The following is a 17,307-nucleotide window of genomic DNA, read 5'->3' on the forward strand; positions in this document are numbered from 1 at the left end:
TCCCCCACATATGAGTATGTGGTTTTGATCACTGTCATCATTTTAGTATAAACAAGATTATTATTAGATCACTAGACAAATATTTTTAAGAATAAAGAAATCATAATATTTGATATAAAAGGAGGACTGAAAACTTAGCAATATCTTTCTCACTGGATAAGGCACCAAAAAGTTGTCCGCCAACAACCTTGTCCCTTTCCCTGGAGTAAACCACTATTAGTTTCTATCCTTCCACATACCATCCAATTTGTATATACATCCCCTCTCCGATGCAGCATTCCATACACATTTCTTAGCACTCTCCTTTGCTGAATTAATATAACAATATAACTCAAGGATTCGTCCATGAATTCATGGAGACAGACCTATCTTTTTATTTTTAAAGGGTTCCTAATGTACAGTACTCACTTGGTGGGTGTTTCAGTTATTACCAGTCTCTTATTGTAATCAATGTTGCAATCAATACTTTATGTACAGTTTTGTTCGTATGTCCAAACCAAGTATGCACAGCTTACAAGTAAAATTTATATATGTATTAATATAGGGACAAAATTTAAACATTAATGTTTTTGTGTTATAAAGTTTATTGCACACATTTAAATTTTATATATATATAAAACTAAAATGTCCTCTGAAGAGGTTGAACCAATTTACAGTCCTTTAACAGCGTAAGAGAATGTCTGTTTTCCACATACTTACCAATATTGTGTTAAGACACCTTTTGATCTGTTAATATAATAGATGAAAACATCATTCAAGTTTTAATCAGTATTGCTCTCATGCTACATGAATGAGATGTCTTTTAAATGTTTTCCTTTTCTCTCTGTTTATATCCGTTTCTCCTTTCTATTGGATTGTTGATCTTTCTCTTTCTCACTCACTTTTAAAAATAATTTATATGTCAGATAATTTAGCCCTGTCACGTATGTTACACTTTTTCTCCCATCTTTTGTCTTTTGACTGTATTCATGGTGTTTTTTCCATGCATAAATTTTGGATACTTTCCTTTCATGGCTGCTGGTTTTTTGGCATTATTTAGAAAGCCCTTCTTTACTCCAACATTATAAAAATTTATCCTGTATTTTCTCGTGCTATTTTATGGCTTAACATTGTATTTTTGGTTCCAGCTGAAATTTATCTTGATGCAAGAAATATATTTTTCAGACTCTCCCAATACACTTCACTGACTAACCCCTTTTGCTCCTCTAATATAAAATGCCACTGTTACCATAGATTAAAATACTGTATGTATTTGGGTCTCTTTCATAATCTCTCAATTTTTGAAACATAATGGGATAGCAGCAGCACTGACAGGGGAATTAAAATCAACGTAGAAATCGAGCAAAGTAAAATAAGCTCCCTGGCACTAAGTGACATCAGACATTAAACTAAGAGTAGGTGAGAACAATGAGAGAGTTTGGGTATTGTTCTGTATCCTGTCTGTGGTGTTGGTTACAAGAATGTTATTAACATTCACAGAGCTGTACATTAAAGAGTGAATTTTATTGAATGTAAAATTTTAAAATTAAGAAAAAGAACAGTAACATAGTCCAGGCATCACTAATGAAAAAAAAAAAGTTCCGTGAATGGAAGCCACTAACTCCTTTTCTTCATTCTTTCTTAAAATCTACTGCTTCTTCTCTGACAGAGGAAACACAGTCCTCACGTCTCCCCTCAAACTTTCTGCTCTCTTCCTTACCTGCTAATAAGACGCACTCTCTGAAACAGAAACCAATTCATACTGAAGTACAAACAACTACTTACATCTTCCTCTATATTTCTGCCATTGGGTTTTCACTGAAAAAAAAAAAAAAAGGAGCTTTGGGCTAAAGCAAAGATCCTCATGTTACAGCCAAGCCTATGAGCTCTAGGTTGAAGGCGAATTGGATGGAAATCATGACTCTGGCACCCTGGTTAAGTGACCTTGAGAAAGTTACTTTATCTCTCCACGCTTTGTCTTTCTCAATCTGGGTAACAAGAGAATTTATTTCATAGGATTATTCTGAGGATGAAGTGAGATAATACATATATAAAAACATTTTGTAAAGTGGGCCGGGCACAGTGGCTAACACCTGTAATCCCAGCACTTTGGGAGGCTGAGGAAGGTGGACTGCTTGAAGCCAGGAGTTTGAGACTAGCCTGGCCAACATGACGAAACCCTGTCTTTACTAAAAATACAAAAATTAGCTGGGTGTGGTGGTGGGCACCTGTCATCCCAGATACTCAGGAGGCTGAGGCATGAGAATCACTTGAACCAGAAAGATGGAGGTTGCAGTGAGCTGAGATTGCACCACTGTACTCCAGCCTGGGTGACAGAGACTCTGTTGCAGAAAAACAAACAAAAAACAAACAAACAAACAATTTGTAAAGTGCCTGACACATCCGTAAAAGCAAAATACTTGGGCCGGGCGCAGTAGCTCATTCCTGTAATCCCAGCACTTTGGGAGGCCGAGGTGGGAGGATCATAAAGTCAAAGAGTTCGAGACCAGCCTGGCCAATATGGTGAAACTCTGTCTCTACAAAAAAATATAAAAATTAGACAGGTATGGTGGCGGGCACCTGTAGTCCCATCTACTCGGGAGGCTGAGGGAGGAGAATCGCTTGAATCCGCGAGGCGGAGGTTACATTGAGTTGAGACAGTGCCACTGCACTCCAGCCTGGGTGACAGAGCGAGACTCCATCTCAAAAAAAAAAAAAAGGCAAAATACTTTGTTGTTGTTAATTTCAGATAGTAGCAGACAGCTGTGGTTCCCCCCAGAACCAGAAATCTAGTCACATTGTTTGTAATTTGTTCAGTGACAGTATGAGGTAGTAGAAAGAGCATGGAAAGGCCTGTGTTTGAGTCCCTACCAAACTAACCTGGGAATGTAACCTCCATCTTCCAATCTCGGTTTCTTTGCCTATGAAATCCTGACCTCATAGGAGGGTTGAGAAGATGGGATGAGATAATATACATGTAAAAAGAGCTTTGCTAACCAAAAAGCATTCAACACATGTTAATTATTATATGAGAAATTTTAAATCCCATAGATTATTGTTATGTTCTTGGCTAATGAATTCATATTCATTTGTATAATGAATATATACAAGATTCATCAAAGATATAAAAATAAATAATAAAGGTAACTTATTACATGCTTCTATTTTAATAGAATTCTAGTTGAAAAAAATCCAAAGTTCATAGTGAGGAAGGCATGGAGAAACATGTTGATAGGTCTTTTATGCATTTCTAAATTGAGTTTTTGTGTTCCTAATTAATTAAAAAAAGAAAATATGCATGTTTTATCTTCCATCATAATTCAAAAGTGTTTTTTCTCTTTCTATTATATTTCTAGATTATGATGCCAATCTCCATTTTTTTCTGGAAAAGTCCATTTTTATAGCAGGTTGATTCCAATCTACAATATAAAAATTGGAACTTAAAAGTACAATTAACAGAAAGAATTGTATATTTTGAATTACCACAGCACAAACAGACCCAGACATAATGAAAGATTTCCTCCATGCCTGAGCTGTTCTCAGGACTCTTAGTCTATTCATTAATTGTATGATATGTTCAAAAAGGAGTCCCTTCTCAATTTGAGATGGTGCACACAGAAAAACACAGTCCCCTGCAAAGAGCTGCAATAGGCAGCAGGTTATTATGACTAGTCCAGCAATAAGATGTCTAATAGGCATCTCAAACATAATTTGGTCAAACCGAACTTCTGATCTCCACCCCTCACCCAGAGATGCCCCTCCTGTGGTCTTCCCATCTCAGCTGCTGGCAACTCTATCCCAGTTGCTCAGGTCATAAACCTAGGCATCATCACCAATTCTTCTCAACCCATATCTAATGTGTCAGCAAGTCTTGTCAGCTCTACCTTTCAAATATACCCGGAACCCACTTACTTCTCATCACTCCTATTGCTCCCACGTTGGTGCAGGTCATTAGCAACTCTTGCCTGGATGATTGCAATAGTGCCCCTCCCCATCAACCCTGCCTGTTTTAGTTTTCTCCATTGTCCTTACTGGTCCTTAACTCACTAATTTACTTATATTTTAATTACTGTTTATCCCCTTCCACTAAAATGTAAGCTCCACCAGGGCAAGGGATTTTTGCCTGTTTTGTTCACTTTTATATCCCTTGTACCTAGAATACTGGCTGGCATGTAGAAGATGCTCATTTTATTTATTGGAAAAACCCAGTTTTTTAACTCCCTGTTTTAATTCTTTAATTCTTGCTCCTGGCAATCTATTTTCAACACAACCTTCAGGATGTATCTATTAAAATCTAGGTGGTATTACCTCTCTGCCCCATCTCACTCAGGGTAAATGCTGAAGTCCTTACAAGAGCCTATAAGAACCGGTGTGATTTACATCCCTGAGGCCCCAAAAGTGGAGTGAGGCATCCTCACTCCACTCTGACCTCACCCCCTGCTTTCATTCCCTGATCTCCCCACACTGGTCTGCCTTTCTACTGGCTGGTCCTTCTGCTTGGAAACCTCTCCTCCTACAGCATCCTGGCTCATGCTCTCATCTTTGTCCAGGCTTTGTTCAAATTTGCTCTTCTCAAATAGCCCTCCTCTGATCACCCTGCTTAGAGCTGCATCCCTCCTCTCTCGGCTTGATTTCCCTATGTAGCACTTACATATCACCGTCTTACATCCTACCTACCTTTCACACTCACTGTTTTGTTCACTGTCTTTCTTCCCTCTCTAGAATCAAAGTTCCATAAGGCCAGGGATTCCCTGCTGAACCCTACCACCTAGAAGAGTGCTTGGCACATAGCTGATGCTCAATAAACATTTATTGAATAAATAAAAGAAGTGGTCTTTTTTCAATAAGTATCAAAACCCACACAAGTCGTTAATCTGTGGGAATGGAGCACATTGGTTGTGAAATGCTCTTACAGGTCATGCTTCCATTTGTCATAGTATCCTAAAGAGACCTGGCATAATCTATCAATCTTTCTCCAAACAAATCAACAGTATAAAAATTCTTCTTGCCCCACTCCCACTTCCCTGTTTCTTAGGGCACTGGTAAGGATTATTCCCATTAAAATGTATTTATTTCATAGGAATTTTTTCCCCCAGATCTGCCTTCCCCCTGTTTTTCTGGCCACAGCTGCAAAGTTTAGTATTAGTGCCAGAGGCAACTGATTAGTGAAAAAATACATACTCTGCTCCAGGCTGGCATCCATTTGTATTTCATTATAAGAGGATATTAAAAATGATGCCTTGGACTTTTAACTGTCTATAGCATAGCACATCTGTTACCCCATTTGTTCTGATAATCTGACTACGAGAGTGAGTACAGCAGTTAGTGTTATTTCCATTAACACATAAGGGAGTTGAGACCTAGAAAAGTTGATAATACAGAAGGCACTTGGCATGTTTTCCTACTTTTATTTTTATTATATATATATTTTTTGAAACAAGGTCTCACTCTGTCACCCAGGCTTGAGTGCAGTGGCATGATCTTGGTTCACTGCAGCCTCGACCTCCCGGGCTCAAGCAATTTTCCTGCCTCAGCCTCCCAAGTAGCTGAAACTACAGGTGCACGCCACCACGCCCAACTAATTTTTGTATTTTTTGTAGAGATGGGGTTTCACCATGTTGTCCAGGCTGGTCTCGAATGCCTGAGCTCCAGCAATCTGCCCCTCCTAGGCTTCCCAAAGTGTTGGGTCTGCAGGCATAAGCCACCAAGCCCAGTCTCTATATTTATTTTTAGAATTGTATTGTATGGCAAGTCATCTCAAACTCCTAAATAGAAAAGGCTGTCTTACGTCATACAGTTTACATTTTTGAGAAGAGCCTCCATTTCAGACATGAAACTGTTGGGATGCTGAGTACATGTACTGAATACCCTGTTGTGATGTTCCTTCTTACTAAAGTTGAGCTCTGATAAACTGACAAGATAAACAGAATCTGCTCAACCTGTGTTTTTAATTTCTAAGAAAGTACCTGATTTCTGAAACTATAGTTTTGCCCGACATTTTTATCTAGTGGTAATCCATTAGGCCACCAAGCTGGTTTCAGAAGAAAAGTTCTATATTCTCTTAAGACACCAGGATGTTATCCCTACTAAAGAGCTTAGAAGTCACCTCCTCTAAAATATGTTTACCTGGAGGCCCACACTGGACCAAACTCCCTCCCATGTCTTCTTGTGGCACCTATACACAACTTTATGCCAGTGTCATCCTGTATAAACTGCCTGTTTACGTGTCCCTCAACAGATGCCCATTTCTTGAGAGTAGGGATCCATCATCTCTGAATCCCATGCGCTAATACAGCCGTGCTGCATCATAGGTGCCTGATAGGTGCAGGCTGATAAACGAATGAAAAAAGGCAGTCGTCAAAGATGAATGTTAAAGGAGGGGGAGGCTACTTCACTCCTGATACTTATTCCCTTCCATCTACTCTTGGCTTCTCTCCACCCTCTCACCTATTACTCTCTTGGTTGTAGAGCTTCAAAGGAAAAACTGGACATGACTAGTCCCCACCACCCCACCCAGTCTCTTCCTCTTTGGGGACAGGTGCTGGTGGGAAGCACACTGCCACCCGCACCTTCATGCCATCAGCTTTATAGGCTAGGGCGGATCACATGTAAGAAGGGCAGCTGTGGTCTAGCCCTGCCAGTGACCAGGTAGCTATGATGGTGTAATTGGGGGTTCAGTGTTAGGAAGTGCCCTGGCCACAGTTCTAAACTGAATTCTCTCACAATAAAGGTGATATTTTGTCTTCTGATTTTTAAAAAGTATTTTATTTATCAATTGGTTTAGAAATCAGGGCATGGGAGAGGACTTTTTAAATTGAGGGCCCTTAAATCCCCTCCAAATAAGGATGAGTGAGCTTCAAGATTTTTAATTTGAAAGGCTTCTCCTACGCTATAAATTACAGCTCTCCCACCCTAACACCATCTTGTTAAGAAAGCAGAAAATGGTAAGCAACAGTATGCTGTGAAACTACATATTACTATGAATTCATCATACCCTAGAAAAGCCTTTAGCTGAACAAGGGCTAAAATGAATGATGATAAAAACCTTTCTGTGTCATCAGTAGAACATTTTGTTTTGTCTATATTTCTAGAATCCCATGATTCAAAAAGTATCAAATCTGTATCAAGCTCTGGGACTCTTTCTTCTGATATTCGCTCACCCCCACCCTACCCAAAATCTTAAGTGCTGCTCTAACATGCAACCATGAGTTGGATCTGCCAAGACTCCCTCTGCCCTTCTCCCCTTAGTGCTGACAAGATGCTTGAGGCTGGGCACAAGAGAATGATAGGTATTATCTTATACATAGTGCTTGGTTCAATCCATGGAGTGGAGTCCAGAACTATGGACCCAAAGGCATCCACTCAATTTAGGGGTTGAGTAGCTTCTCCAAGTCCTACAGATGTATTTTACCATTACCCAAGTCTGGAGCCTTCCACTACGTAAGAGTTTAGGCAGATAATAAAATACTTCAATGATCAGAACTGATCTCACACAAATATCTACCGCCAGGTAGATATTATCATCTACATTTTACAGAAGAGGAAATTGATTCAAAGAGAAACCCAGTTAGTAATTTGAAAGGTGGGCATTTGAGCCCCCATCCTTCAGACTTGAACAGCCACACATTGCTATTTCCACTCTTCTGCCATGCCTCAGCAGAGCCTCATTCCCATTACTGAAAAACTCATTATGACACATGAGCCATTGAGAGTGGAGGTGAGGATCTGTTTCTATGGAATTGATGGCATATTACTACGGAGCTTTTAAAAGACTGGCAAGGTCCTGCACAGACAGGGAGAAGACGAGCAGAAAATGGTATGCGGAAGCATGGACAGGGCACAATAGGCATAATCTGTAAGCCAACATCCTCATGGAACAGATGTAAGTAGAGTCTGGGGCAGTTATTTCTCTGACTTGTTCAAAGATGTTACATAAATACACAACAAGCAGGGCACGTACTGTGTATTTATGTGACATCTTTGAAGAAGCCTCAATCCTCTGAGAAGCAGAGGCTTTCTTTCTAAGCTGAGCTTCTAAGATCCATGGGCCAAGCCCAGCTTGCTTCTCTGTCATTGGACGCTCAGGGTTTTCTCCTTTGTTGACAAGTGTTGTATCACATCTCACCAAGAGAAGTAGGTCTCCCCTAGATTGCCCCTGGACCTTCAATCTTTTGGCTATTGATACAGAATCCATGCACAGTGCTGCTCATTTCTGCATATGTTATCAAAATGCATAAATACTGGATAATCCAAAGCTCACTCTCTGATGTGTCCATGAGGGCCTCTAGCCATTTGGGTTCCATGCCTCCAGAATCAAATTCTATGAACATGGCATAAACAGGGGCTCAGTTTTCCTCTTTCTCTCTTCCTTCCTGTATTCAATATCATTATTATTCCAATACTGAAGGTAAGGAAGCTGAGAGGCCCAGAATCTTCATTCACTGTATTCACCCAGAGGACGGCCCAATCCCAATGCTTATGTCTACAAAACACTCCCCACCATGTCCTGTTCCATTCTACACCTATCACTGTGGTTCAAGTTCTTGGCCTTAACACTCATTTCCCACACTGCTCTTACATCCTTTCCTCTACAGATTCCTTGCCTCAGTCTCACCTCTTTTGACAACCCCCTTGAAGGCTTCCCTTAGGGTCACACTGTCACAGTTCCTATCCTTCTCTTATACTTTGCTGCCTCTTTACAGCTTTAGGGAAGGTGCTCATCACACCATCTATCAAGACTAGGGCATCCATCCCCTAGGAACTCCAGTCATCACTCTTTTTGTCGTTATTCCAGGCATTAATAAAAGCCACATTTGTGCATTCAAACTATTTCCATCCCCTTGCCACCTCTAAAACATCTGGGAATATCTGGAAAATTATTCTCTCTCTAGTTCAAGTAATCATTCCCATCACCTAAAAGGGTTGTGAAATCTTATATTCTTTGATTAAATGTTCTCAGACTGTTCAGAGAAGAGCCAAGAGTTCTCTCCTCCCTCCATCCTACTCTCCCCTCTATCTCCATCCCCCATCCCCCACCCCAACCTCTGCCAAACCTCACCATGCAACTGCCAGGGCTACTAGCACTGATCTTCTGCCAGGCTCTTACTCTTAGTGAATGGTCAGTGTACACACCTTTGAGTTGATGCTTTGATCTAGACATTTTCTCCTATTGATGTATGAGGTATATAACTTTCAAGTGCATTTCTCTTAGACTGCAAGTTCCTGGAAGGCAGGGCTGTCCGTAAGAATGAGGAACTTTCTCTAAGCAGAATCCATGCAAGTCGCTGCTGCTTGATGATGGGAATAGCATTTGAAGTCCCTCAAATAATATACAAAATGTAATAGCTCGTAACTTGATTTCAGTCCTAGGTATGTAGCTATACCATCTCATCCACCCAACACCCAGTGTTTTCCTCATCTGGTAGAGTACCTAAGAGTCGTGTTCACTTTGATTCTTACTCTGGCAAACTCATGCTACAACACCACTGGGGATCTGTGCCTCTTTCTAGAGCCTATACAGTGAGGGACAAAGCCTAAGTGTGGATTCCAGTGCATACAGCTTTATAAGTGACCGGCGCCTTGTCACAGCCATACTTACTTGGTGACGTGGGGGAGGCTGCACCTCCTTCTGTTGACGTGGTCGGAGGCTTCGTGTCTGGCACCGGCAGAGGCACAGGCCTGGCCATTGGTGGTGGTGGTGGCGGTGGCAACATTGGGGTGGGAAGGAATGGGTTGTGCACCTTGCCTTGGCTGCTCCCATTGGGCTGTGAGGGTGGGGGCAGAAAACACACATACAAGAAAAAGAAGAAAGAGACAGCAACCATTAGCTGCTTCTGAAAACAAAATATTCATCAGGCACCTTTAATGTAAATTACTAAGTATCTAGCTGCTTGAATTCTTCCCTAAGTCCATATAGAAATGTCCATTGTTGGGTTCTGTTCTTCAGGCATTTCACAAAAGTACTCTTAGCCGCACGCGCTCCATGCATCCTAAACTTATTTCTTTAACTGCATTGTCCTTCTTTGCATCTGATTTCATAAAACCACCTGCCAGTCATCACTCCGCATTTGTCACCTGAGTAACCAACTTTTGCTTGGAATGTTTTATATTTTTCTGTTATTAACTACTACCTTCATTATCTTCCTCATGATTATTAAATATTTAATATCTAAGTGTTTTATGGACTGTGCTATTATTCCACTATGTTTCTTTACATAGATATAGCAAAGTTTCCTAAATATGCACTTGAGAAAAAAAACATTTTATTTTCACTCTTTAAAGTTGATATTATATAACATTTAATAAACGTGTTAAGTGAACATAGAAAATTTTGTTCACATATTGTATAACATCAGGCACACAAACTTTAGAATTCAGCTGTCAGAAGTCTGCTAGGGAAAAATATCACTTCTAATTTTGATTTAAATTATATAAGCATATGCCGTAAGAGTCATATTTATTTTGCTGCCTGATGCTAAAACAACCAAATAACAGCTCTTTAACAAAAAAATTCCCCTCTAAAGAGAGCAATAAAACTCATTTTATTTTCAATTTTTTCAAAACAGTTTCATGAAGAGACCTGCCTTAAGTCCTATAAAGTTTTGATCAAAATGCTAAACTGGGCATTTGACAGTTATATTGGGTGTCAGGACTATTAAAAAAATGGTTAAAAATTTAGAAATCAGATGCCTGATGCTGGTGATCAGTTCAGTTTTTTCACTGTTTCCCAAGAGGCCTCTATTCAACCAACAACAACAGTTCACATTTAGTCCCCAATCAAAATTCGGTTGAAGGAGATTCTGCTGTCCCAGGCTTTTACATTTAAGCTTAATAATTCTACAGAGGCAGTCTCACTCCCCCATCAACATTTACTTATATATTTAGTATTGCTCCTCAAAGACTACCTTGTCTGATGATCAGAACGCTGTGCTTTCTTGCCAGCAACCTTGCCTTTGCGTTATTTCTGAGTGTGCTGAGAGTCCATAAGTGAATGCTTTAGAATAAGCCAAGCAAATGAATATACAAGCAAAAAGAAAAGAGGCACCATATTGATTTGTTGTCTAGACAGAAATGTATCTGCTAACACATCACCAGACATTAGTCAAAGCTGCCTGTTCTGGCTCAGATATGCAGAATCAGGTATTTCTGCAAGTGAAAAAATCAGTGACAGGATGGTGTGACATACTATCCTAAATTAGCCAGTAATAATTATGGCTAATCTGTGACTTCATGCACAATTATTAGTAGAAAAGGAAAATCAAATTTGGCTTTATGCCGGTCACTATTATTATTGGCCTTGGGATACAGCTATCCACTGTAAACATCTAATCCTATATTTGAAATAAAATTTCTGATTTTTAAAAATCACTTTTATATTTGGAATGCCATTTCAAATTGTGATTATTTGGTTTACTTGAAGAAAAATAAAAACATTCACATGAAGCTATTGAACACTGTTTAGCTTTATACCAAGATAAGTGGGAAAGATAATGACTTGCAGAAATAACAAACCATAATAAACTGTACTTTTAGCATCTTGAGTTCAAGTACTGGTCAACTTGATCTAAAGTGTTAGAAGACTGTATTTTTCAAAAATATCAACTTAGTTGATCTGAAACATCTGTCCCCTTCATCTCCCTACCTCTCTCTACCGCCCCAAATCATTATTTAAAACTATTTGGTCTTTCTATTTTGTTAACTGTATGAGCCCTGGGGTTAGAATGCACGAGGTGGAACGATCAGCCCACAGAACTTAGAAGGTTATATAGTTCACCCTTGAGCTGATTTATATCCATAAACTTGACAGTTGCAAACTTAACACAAACACTGTTTTTAAACCCTGACTAATCACTCTTAGACCAAATTAACTTTCCCACAATCTAGAATAAATATGACATTTGTCTGCAGTCAGTCAGCACAACATTAGAGCACAATGTCACATGATCATAAGGTCTCCCCTTGTTATTTTTATATTCGGCTAACATTTCTAAAGAAATGGAAAAAAAAAGGTTTCCTTACATTGAGGAACCCCACCTGTCCAGCCTGCTGACCAGCATCAGGGCAGACAAGTTGGACAAATTCTTTCAGCGTCTCCTGAGGGTGATAGCGGATGGCTGGGTGTGAGAAGTAAGGCCCAGGCTGCTGGATAATGGGTGATGTCGGGAAATGAAGAGTCGATGGTGTTGCATGCGGACTTGCTGCAGGAAAAGAAAACATCAGGGTTATGAAAAGAAAGACCTGCTTTGTCATAGCTGAACCCGATTCAACTTCCTCCTTTATTTCTCTTCCTGGCCTGATTCACAATATTGGTCACGTGACTGAATTTAACACTGGATAGGTCTGACAGATTTTCTTCCTTATGGCTCTAAGACAAACATGGAGGTTAGATTAGGGTAGAGTTTCAAGCTGTCTTTCTATTTTCAGTGGACATGAGTTATAAAGGCATTAATAATCCTTGGTTAGGCTGAAGATTATTCATTACCTTAAGAGCTTTTTTAATGAAGCAAGCAATAAAAAATGTATTTGGTAGATTAGACCTGACTTAACTGACATTACATATGACAAATTCTAGTTTGCACATATGGATCCCCTTTCACGCTGAGCTATCCATAGACAATAATTCATTGTTAAAGCTCTTATACCCCTTTCAAGGAAATTTCTAGGGACTAATTCAGGATGAAAATTTTTTGAAGTATGTAGTAAATGATCACTTAATGAACCCATGCAATTTGGGTGCCTCACTTTACACGGATGGTTTATGTCGCCTTCAGATGACATTTCAAAACCAAACTCAGAAATGCATACATGTTAGAGCAGGGGAACCCCCAGGGTAAGCAGGCAGTGGCCCCTGCTAAAATGTTGGCCCTGTGCCCACAAAAACTGGTAAAAGACTCAGACAACTACTACTCCCTTACATTTGAACCCTGGTAAATTTCATGAGAACAAGAAGATTACATTAGATTAAAAAAAACTTATGTGAGATGCCTAATAACTTCTCTAAGAGAACTTTTGCCCTTGAATTAGAAGGATGATTGATAAAACTGGCTGGAGGATAACAGTAGTGCATGGGAAGGTTGAAGATATTCAAATTAAGTCAAGCCAAGATAGCAGCTCTTACTTCTCAATGAGAGCCAGAGAAACCTCTCCCAAATTAGAGGAGATGAGAGTATTTATCTTTACTTTACTTTCCTCAGTTTAAATCTTTAAACTAAAAATCACAGGAATGTCTACATTTTGGAAAATAAAACCTTTCTAATACCAAGAATGACTCATAATACTGAAGAGAAACCCAGTAACACAGGCCACCACTTCTACCACTTGCATGGGTAAGGGCTGTAAAAAAGAATGCATCTGTATTAGTTGCTGGACATGGGTTCTTTGTTCCCTACTGGGATTTCCTTATGATTGGGGCACTTTCTGACTCATGACTGAAATGGCTCATACTATGGGGTTCAGAGTGACATCTGTAGTTTTCAAAGACTGGAAATGGGCGATTGGAGTGGAAGCAACTTTCCAATCCATGTCTTGCAGGTGGTCTGATGAAACCCTTTAATTCATGCAATCTTTAATCTGCCCAATAAATATTCATAGGCTCCTACTATGGCCTCAAGAAACAAATCTGAGCTGAAACAGATGAAATTCTGCCCTCGGTCATACAACTGAGGATGTCTCAAACATAGCCTATTTGAATCAGAATTTTCATTACCTTCTCCTCTCAAGCTTACGCTTCTCCCAGTCTTCTCCATCTTTGTAAATAGCTTTTTCACCCACTGCAATATCCCCAGATCTGAGTCTGGCACTCAGTAAATATTTGTTGAATGTGCAGTGAATGACTGAAAGTTTAAACAGAGGTTAATAAGATAGTCATACCATTAAACAGAATAAAATTTGCCAAAACCAAAACTTGGTTTTTCCACCTGGCCAAGAACCAGGGAGCTTTTAGAAAAATGGGTAAAACTGGCCAGGTATGGTGGCTCATGCATGTAATCCCAGCACTTTGGGAGGCCAAGGCAGATGGATCATGAGGTCAGGAGATTGAGACCATCCTGGTTAACACGGTGAAACCTTGTCTCTATTAAAAATACAAAAAATTAGCCGGGCGCGGTGGCGGGTGCCTGTAGTCCCAGCTACTCAGGAGCCTGAGGCAGGAGAATGGCGTGAACCTGGGAGGTGGATCTTGTAGTGAGCCAAGATCGCACCACTGCGCTCTAGCCTGGGTGACAGAGCAAGACTCTGTCTCAAAAAAAAAAAAAAAAAAAAAAACGAGCAAAACTTAGGACTTCCTACAATGAACGATAAATCTTGGAATCTATTGTTGTTGCTGAGTTAAAACCCACAAGCTAAAAAGTTAAATGGCTCTAGTCATCTCTTACTCTGCAAATTATGCTACTGGCTTTAAAAAATCAAAGGAATTTTTTCATCCAACATGGTACAGTCCTCCTCGCTGGTGGCAAGAAACTTTCACTCGGTACCTTGCATCTGATGAAACAGTCACTAGTTAAGGACAGAATGTGGTATTTCCCAAACTAGGCTGAGGATATACTGAGCCTAACTAAACAAAACACTCAACTTTTGCAGGGTGTCAAACACAAAGGTGTCGATCTGCTGCCAAGAGCCCCTGGTAGACTGACGTTGAAGATAAAGCGCTGCTGCCTCAGGTGCTCAATGGAAAGTGATGGGAAATTGTTAGATTACGAAATCATGGTGGCCAACAGAGAACGCTGCCCAAAAAAGAAATTCACTTGAGCAAAGATCAAGCAGAACTGATCTTTAAAGAAATGAGACAGAAGAAATAACTCAAAAGCACCCTGTCATCTCCCCATTAACTGTTAATAAACATCCTTTCCCTCATTTTGTTGTTGTCGTTAAATACCTAAAAGACAATCATTAGCAACTTAAATTTAGACCTTCATTTCTTTATTTTACTAAAAACAATTTATTCACTACTTCCTTGTGGAATAGAGTTTAACACAAACACAAGAACATATGGTACTATATGGAATTAATTCTACAATGACTGATTTATAAGAATCAATTCTTAATTAATACCAGGAAATCATTTAGTCTGTAGTTTCAAATTAGGCAATTGCTGAGTCTGCATTTTAAAGTGTCATCCTTTGCAACCCTTACTTTCTCATGCTTTGGACTTCCTGGTTCAGTCGTCAGTTCACTGTGCAACTGGAAGAAATCATTCCAGATCCTCAGCCTTCATTTCTTCAAACAGAAAATAGTTACGTTACTGACATCACAAAGCTCTAGTAATTATTATTAAATAGATGCTGCTTCTCCGGATAACCTGCTATATTCCTCGTCTACCAGACAATGAAACCCACTGAAACTCAGAATTAAGATTTCATCAATGCCTGTCTAACTTTGTTTTTCTTCTCTCCTCTCTATTTCTTGCTTTCTCTCTTCTTCTTGGATATTTTTACTGTACCTAAGTTTTTATTTGTCCAAATCATTTTAGAAAGAGCCATTGGGGTTAAATCAATTTAAGAGTAAAATTCATCAAACATATTTTGAGATGGCCAGATCAGGTTTTATAGAAAAAAAACTACTATTATGAATTTGGCATGATGCTAATGGAATGCACAAAGAATGGTATGAGTCCAGATTTTTGATGAAGAAAAACATGTCTTACGGATGTGTGTGTGTGAGTAGTTGACACGATAAAAAATTATAGCACATTATGTAAATGCATATTTAGATCCTTTAAAATGTGCATTATTTACTTGAGAGTCAATAAAGGCTTTTCTCAAGTGGTTACAATTTATTGCAGTGCATCCATCTGTATCCATGTTGATGTTAATACAATTTTGTGTATTAAAAGACACGACAAAATTGGCTGCTTCTGGCATCTCATACTCTTAGTACCCTAGGCCAGGAGCAGCAGAAAGTGTCAGAAACACTTCACTCCTGATGGATCTCACTACTAGTTCAAACTTTTTTTTTTTTTTTTTTTTTGAGATGGAGTCTCGCTCTGTTTCCCAGCCTGGAGTGCAGTGACCGGATCTCAGCTCACTGCAAGCTCCGTCTCCCAGGTTTACACCATTCTCCTGCCTCAGCCTCCCGTGTAGCTGGGACTACAGGCGCCCGCCACCTCACCCGGCTAGTTTTTTGTATCTTTTAGTAGAGATGGGGTTTCATATGTTAGCCAGGATGGTCTCGATCTCCTGACCTCGTGATCCGCCCGTCTCAGCCTCCCAAAGTGCTGGAATTACAGGCTTGAGCCACCACGCCTGACCTAGTTCAAACTTGTTAATTAAAGAGTGGCCAGACTTGTTTAAAACAACTGCTTGGGCTTTTCACAAAGAATACAAATAAGATGGGAAGGAAGGAAATTTGATCAGGTTTCTCTGGCTGCAGTGGCACTGCCTACACATCCTGAACAAAGTAGCCACAATGAAAGAAACAGAGAGCCAGAATTTCCCAACGGTGTAATACTCAGCTGTTTCTTACCAAATGATCATATCACTGCATACTTTAAAAAAAGAAAGCAGGTCAGTCAGGTTGGTTTACTTGTTCACTCCCCTCCCTACCAGTCCAGCAGCCCACCGGTTCTTGAAAATCCTCTCTTGGTTTTAGTTTGAAGGAGAAAAAGTTAAAAATTCAAACAACTGAAAAAATACATACACATATTTAACTCAAAAATGCTTCTTCTGGCCGGGCGTGGTGGCTCAAGCCTGTAATCCCAGCACTTTGGGAGGCTGAGATGGGCAGATCACGAGGTCAGGAGATTGAGACCATCCTGGCTAACACAGTGAAACCCCCTTCTCCACTAAAAAATACAAAAAACTAGCCGGGCGAGGTGGCGGGCGCCTGTAAGTCCCAGCTACTCGGGAGGCTGAGGCAGGAGAATGGCGTGAACCCGGGAGGCGGAGCTTGCAATGAGCTGAGATCCAGCCAGTGCACTCCAGCCTGGGCGACAGAGTGAGACTCTGTCTCAAAAAAAAAAAAAAAAAAAAAAAAAAAAAAAAAAAAAAAAAAAAAAATGCTTCTTCTGTTAAAAGCAGAATTTATGAAGACTGAGAAAGGAGGTCAAGATCATTATTGTATTATTGGATATGTTATGAGACTTCTATAATACCACCAGTGATTCTTGGTGTGAGAGTCCACTATGAGGACGAGGTCTTGTAGACACATACAGTGCTCTTAAGAGGAGTCAGAACTAGTTAGAACATCTAAGTGTGGGCCATATGAAATAAGATGGTATCAGGGAGCTGTGTCCAGACAAGCTTGGAATCTTGCATTTTTCTGCTTTTATAAGTCTCAGGGAAGAAAAAGAGATAGAAGAAAGTAATCTCTTAGTATTTCCAGTAGTTTTTCTCA

The 17,307-nt window shown here is 39.8% G+C and overlaps 1 protein-coding gene across 4 annotated transcripts in view; it reads right to left on the bottom strand.

Moving 5' to 3' along the window:
• NFIA (nuclear factor I A) overlaps nucleotides 1–17,307 on the bottom strand; it is a 382,411-nt gene that overhangs the window by 46,828 nt on the left and 318,276 nt on the right. For 3 of the 4 annotated variants that reach the window (XM_030942656.1, XM_010370666.2, XM_010370668.2), the window contains 2 exons: nucleotides 11,998–12,176; nucleotides 9,578–9,743 (listed from right to left, as the gene is read on the bottom strand). In XM_030942656.1, coding sequence (XP_030798516.1) covers nucleotides 9,578–9,743; nucleotides 11,998–12,176 — 345 coding nt within the window. The remainder of the gene's footprint in view (nucleotides 1–9,577; nucleotides 9,744–11,997; nucleotides 12,177–17,307) is intronic. The other variant, XM_010370667.2, reaches the window with a different exon arrangement.

This window comes from Rhinopithecus roxellana, chromosome 12 (assembly GCF_007565055.1).
Source record: "Rhinopithecus roxellana isolate Shanxi Qingling chromosome 12, ASM756505v1, whole genome shotgun sequence".
In the NCBI taxonomy this organism is placed as follows: domain Eukaryota; kingdom Metazoa; phylum Chordata; class Mammalia; order Primates; family Cercopithecidae; genus Rhinopithecus; species Rhinopithecus roxellana.